We start from the raw sequence: 13,555 nt of genomic DNA, 5'->3' as shown, positions 1-13,555 counted from the left end.
ATTCCACATGGAAGTTGGTGATTCTTCTGTGCTCCAAGCACAGTTCCCTCCCCTGAATTCTTTGTGCACATAACCTTAATTGGGACACATTTCAAGTCCATTTCTAAAGGATTAAATACAAAGTAGGACATAATTTAAAGACACTGTAGTCTTTGGATGGCTTAGGTGTGGGTATGAATTCACATAAAGTCCTGGGTTCCCTAACAAAACAGATTTCTAGTTTCTAATTGTGGTGAAAGATGACTTCTCTCTTTCTTCTACAGTGATGACGTCAGATCAGCTAATATAATTGCTGAAGAAAATGATGTTGCGTGCCTCGTGATAGACAGAGAGTGAGTATCCTGGTGTTGGAGAACGCAGGCACCTGCTACTTGGAAGACTTGGCTTCTATGACTCAGATCTCTCTCTGTTCATCACCACTTGGAAATGCTGGTCATGCTCAGCTGCAAGTGCATCCTATTAAAATTCATGAGCAGGATCTGGGCCTCCTGATCAGACTCTGTCTCCACTGTGGCAGATGCAGGCAGGCTAAATATTTTGTGTGCAAAAGTTGATAGTAATTTTCAGTGATCGGCTGCTTCAAATTCTGTGTCTTTCAGGGAAATCAGTTTGTTAGTGCTTCTGTGGGTTTATTTATGTGTTTGTGGTTATGCTATGAGTGTGAGTATCCAAGGAGACCATAAGAGAGCTCCAGACCCCTGGAGCTGGGGTTAGGGGATGTTGTGATCCACTGGACATAGGTTCTGGGCACCCAATATGGGTCCTCTTCAAGAGCAGCAAGTGCTGCTAACTGTTGAGCCATATTCCCAGCCCAGAATCTTCCTGTGAAGATGTTAACTGGTTATCATTCTAGAAGGCATGACCATCTGTAGTAATTTTTAATGATATGCATCAATATTGATATCATTCTTACGATACTTTAAAAAATAAGACTCACTTTGTTTTCCCTCATTATTTCAAAGCCCATTTTAACCTGGGTCCTTCAACCCTTCATTAATCAGTTAAATATTCACTGGTTGTGTAATCAGTCTAAGGAATACGATTCACGTAAACCAAAACTGAGACATTGCCTATGTGAAGTGATGGTGCCACCAAAGAAACAAGACACGCTCCTATGAAATATTAACAAAATCAGTAAAATGCAGGATAGTATAACAGTGGAATATAGTCAGTGGATGATTGTAGTATTGACTGAATCATAGATGTGAAACATTGGAAAGAATATTAGAATACTGCAAAAAGAATTTTTGTCATGGAAATTTTCAAACACTGAAAAATAGAACAACATCGTAAACTTCACAATGCATGTTCATTAGTCATCAATGCATTTCTAATCTCCAACCCGCTCCATGGACCCATGCCATATTTATAGTACTTTCATGGAAATTTAAAATACACAATTATTTTGTCTATAGATTTCTATAATTTCTCCAAAAGCCAAGTACAATGTGTAAACCACACAATCCTAATGTTAGCATATCTAAAAATTAACATATCTAGAAGGTAATTTTAATATCCCTCCAAGCTATTCTAATTCTTTCCCACAGATAAAACAAGTGAACCCAGGTGGTTTAAATATCTCCTCCCAGCAATGGCATCTGTGAAGGGACAGGGCCTACTGCCCAGGTTTCCCGACTCATTCTGCCAACCCTGCCACCAGGCTCCCACAGCACATGTTCAGAAAGAAGCAACCGTGGTTCTGTGAGGTGGAAAAAGGCTTCTTTTTATTTCTAATTGATGGAATGTTCCTAAAATTGGGCTTTTCTAAGCAAGGATAAACTGTAGAAGTCACTCTAGGGGAAGTAAAACTGCAAGGGCCCAGGGCTGAGGAAATGCAAAATGTGTTTAGAAAAAGGCATCCTTGGTGATGGCTGTTGGATGGAAAACATAGTAGTTCAATAGAGTCCCATGAGTAAATCTTATTTTTTGTGAGTTTCTTAAAAATATATGTGTGTTCTGAGTAACAGCTGTGGTATAATTGTTCCAGAAGCCAGGAGAAAATATATGAGAAGAGAAGAATGGGCTTCACCCATAATCGCATAGATCAGATAACGTCACTCAGAATCCATGAAAAAAATACAATAATTTTATGTACTTTACAATGTATAGGTTTATAATTTCAGAATTTTAATTTACATGCATATTGGGTTGAGAATATCTATCTGCCACAATGAAAGATGAAACATTATATGAATTGGGGTGAGAAAAATGTCCTATCAGGTTCAAGTAGGTTGGCCTATGACCTAGATTTCTGGGACCACTGGGCTATGTATCTGTGACCAACATCTCATTTCACTCTGGAAATTATTCCAGTATTAATTATAAATGAAATGATGACTGCAATTATAACTTATAGAACAGCTTAAGATCCTACAGCAATTCATGACACTGTATGATTAAATTGATACTTACAGTTTATTTTATTTAGCACCTGTCCTATCAACCTACTATTAGCCTCAGGGACACATAAACATATCATTTGTACATTGTGACTGCAGAGCCAGCATCTGGCATAGTCCTTGGCAAATGAGAAACACTCACCAGATGGTAGCTTGACAAAGGTTACTGTACTTACACTAAAATAGAGTGACAGAAAAATCTATAGATTCTTATTTCTTCCTCCCTATTTCATAATCTTAAACAAACTCTTTTGATTATAGTGCAGGAAGAGCATAGTTGTTATGTTTCTTACTTTGAAATTTTGAGGAAACATGTGAAATGACTATTAGGTAATTAATAAAGGAGGGAGGGAAGTAGAGAGAGAGTCATGTGTCTGGGGCTTGCTAGCCAGATACCCTAGTCTAATTGGCAGGCTCCAAGCCCATGTGAGACCTTGCCCTAAGAAATGGTGGATGGACATCTCCTGAGTAAAAACACTCAAGGCAATGGCCACCACACACACATGTATATTCCCCTGTGTAGACATAGAAACAGAGAAACGGGAGCAAAGAGTGTTAAACTGCCTTGATAACTTCACAACCGAGCATTCATTTTATTTTATTTAGAACATTCAACCAAACTGTTGGGACCTTTGAAGAACTCCAAAAATACCTTGAGGGGTATGTGGCCAACCTGACCCGTGATGATGAAAAGAGACATGCAAAGTAAGTGAGCTGGTTTTCTCTGTCAACAGCAACAACTATAGGTTGTGATCCCCTGAAGAGTGGCTTTCAGTGAGCCCTGGCTAGAGCATTCTAGGGACACCAGTTCAACTCAAGAGTGGAGAGTTTTTAAGGCTATAAGTAAAAACATTGAGTGTTGTGTATGAATTTGAGGGACAATTTTCCTGGTAAAGGGAATACTGTTGAGTACTGACTTCCTTCAAAAGTACATGGTTACAGATGAAGAGAAGCTTGAAGTTTTTGAAAATTTCCAAGAATGTGTTTGTGAGTAGGAGGTGGTTGAGTAGATCACTCCAAATCTAGTAATTTAACAGAGAACTTTTGTTAAATTACAATTACTTGAAAAAACATGTAAATTTTATTGGTAGTATTTCTGTGCTGAGACTGGTGAATATTCTCCACTCTGCTAAACCCAGACCGTAAGACCTCACAAGCGAAAGCTGAAGTTTATGTTCATGAAACGGGCTTCTAGAGAGTTACACTATAAATTTCTAGAAAGACTAAATTTTGAGTTAGTGTCCAATCAATATTTTTCTTCAATATATCCATTCATAATTTTTTGTACCTGTGGCTTCTTATAGTAGTAGTTTATCCATATGTAAGTAAGTTTTAATTCAAAGACAAAATATGTGTTTTATAAACAGCAATACTTAGATGTAAAGTGTATGCTCATATTTCATAAAGCAGTTATTCTGCATGAGAAATGAATAGCCTTGTTGACAAGCAGCATCAATTCTTAGTGTGGCCTTCCATGAATGACAAAGAAAGTGACTGGTTTCATTCTCCTCCACTGCCTCCCTTTCTGGGTTATTTGTTAACAGCTCTTTTGAGATGTGTTTCAAATGCTACAAATTTCCCCCATTTTACTTCCCATTGAATGTGTTTGAATTTTGTCTAGTCCTTATGTGTGATGCATCCTTGATCCCATTGCTTTTCGTCCCAGATGTGGACAAAACATCTCTGTCAAGGTTAGGACAGTCTCCTTGCACTGGCAGACAGTGTTCTGGGCAGAAATGTGCCCTGGGAGAATAGAATTTGTGAATGGCAGGGTGGCGGTATGATTCAGTGTGTGTGTGACATCTCACCTCTCTCTTCAGGCGCTCTATGTCTAACTGGAAGTTATCCAAAGCCCTTTCTCTGGAGATGATTCAACTGAAAGAGAAGGTGGCCAGATTCTCTTCAACCTCCCCATTCCAGAACCTTGAGATTATCGCAACACTGGGCGTTGGTGGGTTCGGACGAGTGGAGCTTGTAAGGGGTTTACGTTTCAAGCATCTGAGTGAAGCATTCTGATTTTTTGTTGTTTTATTTTGTACTCAGCTTATGTTGGAAGAATATATGAGTTATCATTGCTCCGTTAAAGAGTTCTGAACTGAAGGAAGTAAATGTTTCAGTCTGGTTGTGCTTGCAAATAGTAATTAGATGCTCTGCCAGACTTCAGACATTGCATCCTGTGATGAATGTATTTTGATAGTAATTATTGGAGAATTTACCAAGAGAACATTCTGAAAGATTATGAAATGTAAAAGATGTATTTCCTAGCGACAAATTACATGTACGTAGATGTGTGCAATTATAACACATTATCTCTCTAGATTAAAGAAAAGGAGAACATGGCCCCAGAAATACCGTAGATGGAATCCTCAATTTTCTAGTCATATTCCTTAAGCAACCCCACCTGTCTGTCTGTGTTTGTCTCCATTACCCTATTTTTGGGTTGTGTAAAACTTTCCATCAGAGACAAAGGAAAGAAGGATGCTTGAAGAGTGGCCGTCTGTAGCACTCAACAAGACAGCTGGGAGCTGCAGCCTGATTTCAGTTATCTTCCGCATCACCTGTTTGTGCTTAATAATCAGCTCCCAAGACATCGCAGAAGTCCTGCGTCAGATCAAGTGTTCTGAGGAAAGTGCTCACTAGAAATCTGTGCTTTTGCTGGGTGCAGATGGCTCTGAGCCCGTGGCAATTACCAAGCCCTTCTTGACCTAGCCAATTTTTAATAATTCACTGTACAATGACCTCCAGGAGCTATGTTGATGCCTTTGTTTGTTTGTAGGAAGGCTGGGCATGAACAGCTGTGAAATGCTACCACGGGCCCCGCAAGGATAGTTCAAACAAATTCTAGACTTCATGTCTGATGGGTGAAGGGAAAACACTTTCTAACAGAGTGAAAAAATGTTTGCAATGTTCTATGTTCAATGTAGACATTGCTCTGTACTGGTGTTTTCTACCACAAGCACAGCTAATAGATTGAATTAACAATACTAAGATCTTTCCTAGATACTAAATACTGAAGCAGTAATTTCTGCACTTAAATAAAATCTATAGACAACACCAATGGTAAACATGAACAAAATATGGGATGCAGTCATCTCCATTTACTAACCAGTATTGTCTGCTTATGCACTTTTATAACTGTCAGAAAAAGTCTAGTTGGTTCAACCTTGATTTTCTTTTGAGAAGAAGTTGTGACTTTTGCACACAGAGGAGCACCCTTTTAGTGTCCCAGAGCAATTTCTACCATGATGGACATATATCACTAAGCTTCTATTACCCGATGTGCCCTTTGAGCTTTGGAAATATGCCTGATACAATCAAAGAGATAAATTTCTACTTTTAATCATTAAATTTAAATGACCTATGTGATTAGTAGGCTGCTCACAGATACAGAATTTGATATGAGTTTCTTTGAAAATTAGAGGCAAACATCAAGAAATAAGAGACATTGGCAATTCTTATTAATGCTGTCCATGTTGCACAATCAAAACTAAAAATTTCTCTCAGTGAAATTTAACCAGATATTTTTCTTACTTCAGTGCAAAGATTTTAGAAACAAGTTGCATGAAGCATTGTGAAAATGATTGTCAGTGTATAAACTTCTATAGAAATCAGTTCTAGAGGGATAAGCGGTTAAAAGCTTATAGAATCTTTAAATACAAAACACTTTAACTCTCATTACTTAACATGTTGTAGTCCATATTGCAAATGGTTGTAATGCATTAATTATGAGTCTTTCATTTCTCACCTAGGTTAAAGTTAAAAATGAGAATGTCGCTTTTGCGATGAAGTGTATAAGGAAAAAGCACATTGTCGACACTAAGCAGCAGGAACATGTCTACTCAGAGAAGAGGATCCTGGAGGAGCTGTGTTCCCCATTCATCGTGAAGTAAGTGAGCAGTTGGCATTCCAGGAAGCATTACTCTGAATTCTCCTATGAGATCTTGGGCAGGAGTTTCCAATTGCTTTTATTCTAGGGAAACCATGCTAATGTGGTGTGTGTGTGTGTGTGTGTGTGTGTGTGTGTGTGTGTGTGCTGGCACAAGTACACATGCATGCATAGGGGCCTATCATGGAATAGTTGGTACTAATTATTTCATCCAAAGCTGATGTAGAATTAGGGAAGAAGGAAGGCCGGAGCCCACAAGCTGCTGCTCAGTGTGGGTGGATGTTAAACTCCTTCAGGGAGGGGCATTTGGGTACACACAGTTGCCAGAGTGCAAAGTTACAAAGTGCCCATCTCCTGATAGTTATTAGTTTTTTACTCTGTACTTGTTATCAGTGTGGAAGAGATACTGTCTAGACTATCACCCTCTTCCCTTGTGTATCCCGAGCTACTGATATAAGCCAGTTTCAATTTTTCATTTCCTTTTTAATGATTCCTAAGTGCAGTTTCAGTGATGTCTGGTGATGTGCAGCCTACAGGAAATACCAGATGCCTTGAGAAAATCTTCCTACATATCCATACTCTCAGGCTCAGTTTTCATGGTTAAAAAAATAAGACTGATGCCAGGCAATGATGATAGTATTCATTCAATTATGTTTATATTTTTACAGAATTACCTTGTAAAATTAATAGCCACTAATGAACTGTGATGGGCAGCTTAAGGGTTGTATTCGTTTTCACAACACCAGCTCTTTGCAAAGTTCCTGACATACAGGATAGCAGTCAAGGGAGACATTTACTATGCTGTGAGATATACAGATTTAGACAGGGATGGTGGTGAGATGACCATGTTTACATCACTGGTCCTTTATGAGGAAGCAAGTCAGAAATGTACATGTGTATTTTCCAGTAAGTGCTTATCAACAGTAATATATAAATAACGTATAATCAATATATAATCTGATTAATTTATATGTAAAATGAGAAGGTGCAGTTGTATAACTGTTGGGAAAATAGGTGTCCCGCGTGACATTCAGCCCTGGCTATAGCTATGGAGCCTACACTCTCAAACTCTTTTATTTTCTTATTGACCTGGAGCTAGCTATGTGGTCCAGGATAACTCTGAACTCACGGACATCTTCCTGCTCCTGAGAGCTAGGATTATAAATGTTGCCACTATGCTCAACTTCTAGAGGGACCCCTTCCTGGAGTTTCTGTTCTTGTGGGTTATCTGGTAGCTCTCCTGGCTGCTTCCATATGGGTATGGTGTCAGTAGTAAGGGAACCATTACTTCTTGTTTTCCCCCTCCCCCTCCTCTCATTCCTTCCCCATTTCTCTCTCCTCTTATTCTTCTTACTTATTTTTATTCTATTCGTGTGAGTGTTTGCCAGCATGTATGGATGTATACCACGTGCATAAGGGATGGCCATGAAGGCCAAAAAGAGTGATGGGTACCCTGGAGCTGGCAGTGTAAATGACTATGAGCTGCCATGTGGGTGATGGGAACCGAACCTAGGTCTTCTGTGAGAGCAGTAAGTGCTGCAATTGCCGAGCCATCTCTCCATGCCCCCACACACAGGTTCTTCTTGAATTTGAAGTACCAGAAAATGTTTTCACCCAAGTGTTGAATGTGGTACACTGCTCAAGCATATTCCTTGAGGTCTGGGGCTCTCTTACCCCAGCTTTGAGTATGGAGGCCTGTAAAGCACAATAACTCTGTCCTTCTCAGGCATCATTTTTAATGATCTGAACCACTTTACTCCCCATCTACTTTCCAGGGTCACCCAGGGCAGCAGAACTCCTTAGATGTGGACCTTTGTTGACACTAGATCATACAGCATCTAGCCCCCTCACCCAGGCTATTCCCCACCTCTAGGTGTCCTTGCCAAGTCATCCCCCACCAGGATGACTACTTACAGGTCTTTGTCCCTGAGTCTATTTCCAAGACTAGCTAATCAGTCAGAGGACATACAACATGACTATAACAAACTGTTATGTAAGGAATGTATTAAAGTGATACATTCACAGGCCTGTGGCTTTGGGGAGGAAGGAGAGGCCCTATTTGGTAATGGGATAATGAACCACTTTATGAAGAAGATGGCTTTGGTGCTTTCAAGGATCGCAACACTTTGACAGTGAAATGGAGACACAGATGTCCAGTCTGTGCTAAGTACAGGATAAGACCGGAGACCCAAGGCAATGGGAATGATCAAAGAGGGTTTGGGAGAAGCTCTGTGCAGCTGTTGGATATCTGTATGGAAATGGGAGGCATTTTTTTTTCAAATGTTGCTTAAGTAACTTAACCAACTTAAAGAGGTTAGAACCTACATGCCTAATCATATGTTTTTGTCTGTCTCCACAGATTATATCGCACTTTCAAGGACAATAAATATGTATACATGCTTCTGGAGGCCTGCTTAGGTGGGGAGCTGTGGAGCATATTAAGGGACAGGTAATGAAAAGATATCTGTAAGCAACAGCTCTTATCAACTCACGTCTATGCTGGGCTATGAGGATGGTTCTAGGGCATGATTATGGGTGTATTTTGCTAGCTAATGCTACAGAACTATCATAGAGGACTTATAAAGTCTACTACCTTTCTAGTATATGGGCTGAAGGTTTCAGGTGTACAGCATGTATTGTAGAAAGCAGACCCTGTGTGTAACTCAGATTCAAGATCCTAAAATAGACCTTGATGGAGAGTGACTGGGTCCTCCCTCAAACAGAGCAGAGTTGGATGTCCACAGATGTTTGCTGTTGTTAAAGAAATGGTGTTGATATAGTCATAAGCACAGATGGCCACTAAGCAGTTTTTATGTAGAAGGCACAATGGTGTAAGTTCAGATGTTTCATAAATGATATAGAATTTTCTATGTAAAAGGTAATAAAAGTATAAACTTTAGAAACACATGTTTAGAGTTTATCTGAAGAAGATGGATGATGTTAAAATATTCCACTAATATGAAAACTAAGTAATTACAGAGAAGCTGCATATTTGTAAGGAAGTGGTGAATTGGGGGGACACTCTATAATGACAAAGACTGGGAAGGGCAAAGAGGTGAGGAAAGACAGCTGTGGACCAAGAACAGCAGGAAGGCAGAAGACCAAGGCACCAAACGAGGAACGGGAGGGCATACCATGCTAGAGCAAGGGAGTTAGTGACAGGCAAGCCTTTGGACATTGTTCTTTGACACCGTGGCCCTCAACCTTGGCTGCATGACACAACTACATGGGGAGCTTTTGCAAACCAAAAGTGTTGTGTTCTGACACCACTTGTGATTCATTTCATTGCAGTGGGGTCCAGTAAATAAGTTGTTCAAATACTTCTCAGTGCACTTATGACTGAGACCCACTGAGGTAGGCATGTATGTAAATGAATGTTGTGTTAAGAGTGTATGGGATTCGAATGGGAAGAACCATGAAAATGAAGGAGACATTCAGGATTTCCGAAGAATTGTTAACACAGTGCATCTTTGCTTTAGTAGCTAATTCTGCTTAGAAATCTGTATCCTTAGAAAAGAGTGTTTGTGCCGCCTGGTAGGCACTGTGCTTATCAAAAGGGCATCCCTGGTAAGTAGTAGCACACCCATCTTTGAGCCATGACTCTCCAGGCTTTGGAAGCTTGGAAAACTTACCATAGGATACGGAGAGTGAAGGATGCTGAGTTTTCAGGAATCAAACTGAGTTTTCTCTCCAAAATCACACCTTTTGATTATGGAACATGAGGAATCACTTCCACATTTTAAAAATATCAGTGTATAAAATTAGATAGTAACTTTATATATAGTAACTCTAATAAAAGTTCAAGTAGAGCCCAATAGGGAAGTGCTATGGCTGACTTTCTCTTGGGTTATTGGTTTATGCTACATAGACAAGATCCACTGGAACTACTTTTAGTCAAGTGATAAATTATATAAGATTTGGTCAATATTTTCATCGAAATAGTTGCATATCTCTAGGATATGCCACAGGTGTCTAAGTCTTCCTGTGTTGTATGTTCACGTGTGATAACCAGAAAGAATTGCATAAATATAGACTTGTTTTAGTGAAATTGTTGTAGTTTTTATAAAGTGTTCCCATGAATTTCTTTATGATTTGTACATAGACATCAACAAATAAAATATTATTAATGTTGATGATATAAAAAAAACATTGCTATATAGGCTGGGAGATGACTCAGGAGGCAAACTACTACTACACATGAATCAGGACAGGAATTTGAGTCCCCATAACCATGTAAAGCTGAGCATGTAACATGCATCTGTAACCCTAGTGTTCCTCCTGTGAGATTCTGGTGGGTAATTCCTGGAAGCTTGGTGGCTAGCATGATGTATACAGTATCAATAAACAAAACAAAACCCTTAATCCAATAAGCGGTATGTCAAGCATTGACGCCTGATTTCCACAAGTGCACCATGATGCACATGCACCGACACTGACACATGCACATGCACATACCATATAAATGTTATAAAGCAGTATAGATGCCTAGAAAAGCACCAAAGACACATTCAGAGTATTAAGAAGCAATGTCATTGCAGAGGCAGCTTTGATGAACCCACCTCCAAATTCTGTGTCGCCTGTGTGACAGAAGCGTTTGATTATCTGCATCGACTAGGCATTATCTACAGAGACCTGAAGCCAGAAAACTTAATTCTGGATGCCGACGGCTACCTTAAGTTGGTAAGGCAAGTTTTCTTACTCGAAGTATCATGTGGAATATTTCCACAACAAAGTTGTGCTATAATTGCAATCTCTTCTTATTTTGGTGCATTTATGTGTATGGGTGGAGTGCCTGCATGTGTGTGTGTGTGTGTGTGTGTGTGTGTGTGTGTGTGTGTGTGCTCGTGCGCACACTGCCTTCACACCTTGTGCCTGCAGAGCCAGAAGAGGGCATCGAATACGCTGGACGTGCAGTTATAGGTGTGAGCTACCATGTAGGTGCTTGGAGCTGACCCAGATCTTCAGCAATATCAGCCAGTGCTCTTAACCTTTGAGCAGTTTCTCCAGTAGCTGAAGAGTCAAAGCATAAAATGCCTTTAGATTTGTTAGTATTGTTTAATCATTTTAACTGCCTTGTGAAGAATAAAGAAGTTAGTGTGATCTCTGTCTCCAGGTATCCACTTTCTAAGTAGGGAGAGAAGGAAACATGGGACCATTTGTAGCATTTGAGAAATCTTTCTAGTTGTTCTAACAGGCAGCGAATCTATGAGACTATAGACTCAATGAGGATCAGATTTCCTTCATATCTGTGTCTGGAGTCCATTAATTCCCAATAGGAATCCATTGGACATCACACAAAAACATCAAAAGATACCACATAAACTTCTTCCAGTGGGAAACTAGTAGAACTTGATTCTCATCCTGAGGGAAAATCAAGGCACTTTGGACCTCAGGGGGAAATTTACAGGTTGGGAAGCAAGGTGGCTTCCCAAGGTCCATTTGCATACCTCCTTGAAGAGTTATCAGGCTATATCTGAATTTGACACTTACAAAGACATTGTTACCTCAGTGTTAGGATGTAAGAAAATTCCATTATTTACTGGTCAATTACCATATGCAAATGCTTTGTTAAAACTTTCACAGTGACTCTATTCAATAGTGAATAAGATAGATTTAATTGGCATAATCGTGAAATTTAGCCCAAGTGATTACATTTGTTAGGTTTAATTTCTAAGGGATCTTTTCCTATGAAGTAAAATAAGAACCTTTTCATGTGAAGCCTGGCTCATTTCCAAGAAACATTTTGGTCCATTCAAGCTTTATTTTGTCCATGAAAGACAGCTTTCAGAACTGGTGCGGTGTGAACACCAGGCTTCAATCACTTCTCTTACTCACAATTCTCACAATTCCTACATTGATTGTGCCTCCCACAGCCCTTCAGGGAAACACTCTGGAACACTCTAGAAGGAAGAAAATCTCTTGTGAGGGCTGCATACTGTTTATTAAATTTATCTCTTACATTTCATAGCTGTTTTTTCTAAAACCTCAGATAGTATATCTAATATTTATAGGGATAGATGGCAGAGACTCCCATATTTGCCATAATTATCTAGCCTCCTCATTTATTTATCAGCCAACAAAACAAGCATCTAGTGATTTTAGTTGCTTAAAATGTCAATGTTGAATTTTCAATTGCCAATTACATTTAAGACTGAGATATCGTGAAATTACTGTTGCTGCAAAATGTTCAAAAATGCCAGATGAGACATGAGAAAGTGTTAGTGATGTGTAAATGTGTTCATTAGACAACACAGGAGTTTCCGTGGGCCTGTGCAGATGATGCTCAGTGGTGGATGCTGACCGAATACTGAAGGGCTCAAGATGTACAACAGTTGCCGCACATGGGCAAAGCCCCAGGTTAAGTCTTCAGCGCCAACATTGAAGCTGCTGACTGGCATGGACCAGCAACTCTAAATGACCTAGAAGTTTCATTTAGTAGCTGTGTCATTGAGGAATAGGAGACATAACTCAGATCTGGACATTGTGGGAAAGGAAGCTAGAGAACTCCCTATTGTGGCAGAGACCACATAGGTTAAATAAATTTCAGACTTACAAAGATGGTATATGCAAGCAGATATGCTTCTCTCATCGCTAGCTCATGGCAGAGGGATGGAAGAAGCCTCCTCTAAGAATTCTTGGCCACAAGCTGCTCTTACTGGAAAAATTGAAGCAAAAATTGAAATGAAAATGGATCCATGCTGGAACTACGCCCATGTTCCTAAGCATCACTACATATACTTTTTAAAATAATAGGCTGTCAAGTCAGGACACAAAGAACTTCTGGAGGTGAAATTCCAGGAAAGACAAGCTAATGTTAAAAATATATTAATAATAAATGTATGGGAACAAAACATACTAACTACCATGGGCACTCATTGCCAAAAGAATAGAGGCAAAGTAGATGTATAAGTGCCATGGGGCTTTCAAAAAGAGATCTAAGATGTCTGGAGAAATACCTAACAGATGAGGCATCTACTGAGAAAATAAGACTGTAATAATTAAATATCCAATGGACGTTTTAAATTAATGACAGAGTGGCTTGTATTGGTCCATCCTGATGTAGTTAATTTATGTATAAAGCCTGAAGGCACTGGGGAGCAATACAAATAAATCAATATCTAAGCCTTGATAAAGGGCATCCTGCTAGGTGAGACCCACATTTGAAAACTTCTGCATAGGTGTTTACTGAGGACATGCCTTAGTGGATAGGGAGTTAGGATTAAACCTTTCGTTAACATCACACCTAATGACTGGTACTGGACATTAGATG

At 39.5% G+C, this 13,555-nt stretch overlaps 1 protein-coding gene across 3 annotated transcripts in view; it reads left to right on the top strand.

The window, feature by feature from the left end:
- Prkg2 (protein kinase cGMP-dependent 2) overlaps positions 1–13,555 on the top strand; it is a 109,921-nt gene that overhangs the window by 57,096 nt on the left and 39,270 nt on the right. The window contains exons 1-7 of one of the 3 annotated variants that reach the window (XM_040747467.1): positions 17–122; positions 264–332; positions 3,006–3,104; positions 4,220–4,373; positions 6,149–6,285; positions 8,645–8,734; positions 10,824–10,965. In XM_040747467.1, the coding sequence (XP_040603401.1) occupies positions 4,227–4,373; positions 6,149–6,285; positions 8,645–8,734; positions 10,824–10,965 (516 nt within the window). In that variant the 5' untranslated portion in view covers positions 17–122; positions 264–332; positions 3,006–3,104; positions 4,220–4,226. Of the gene's footprint in view, positions 1–16; positions 123–263; positions 333–3,005; positions 3,105–4,219; positions 4,374–6,148; positions 6,286–8,644; positions 8,735–10,823; positions 10,966–13,555 lie in introns of those variants that run through there. The other 2 variants (XM_040747466.1, XM_040747468.1) reach the window with 2 other exon arrangements.

This window comes from Mesocricetus auratus, unplaced genomic scaffold (genome assembly GCF_017639785.1).
Source record: "Mesocricetus auratus isolate SY011 unplaced genomic scaffold, BCM_Maur_2.0 Super-Scaffold_100006, whole genome shotgun sequence".
Lineage (NCBI taxonomy): Eukaryota > Metazoa > Chordata > Mammalia > Rodentia > Cricetidae > Mesocricetus > Mesocricetus auratus.
This window is presented reverse-complemented; position numbering and strand designations above follow the sequence as displayed.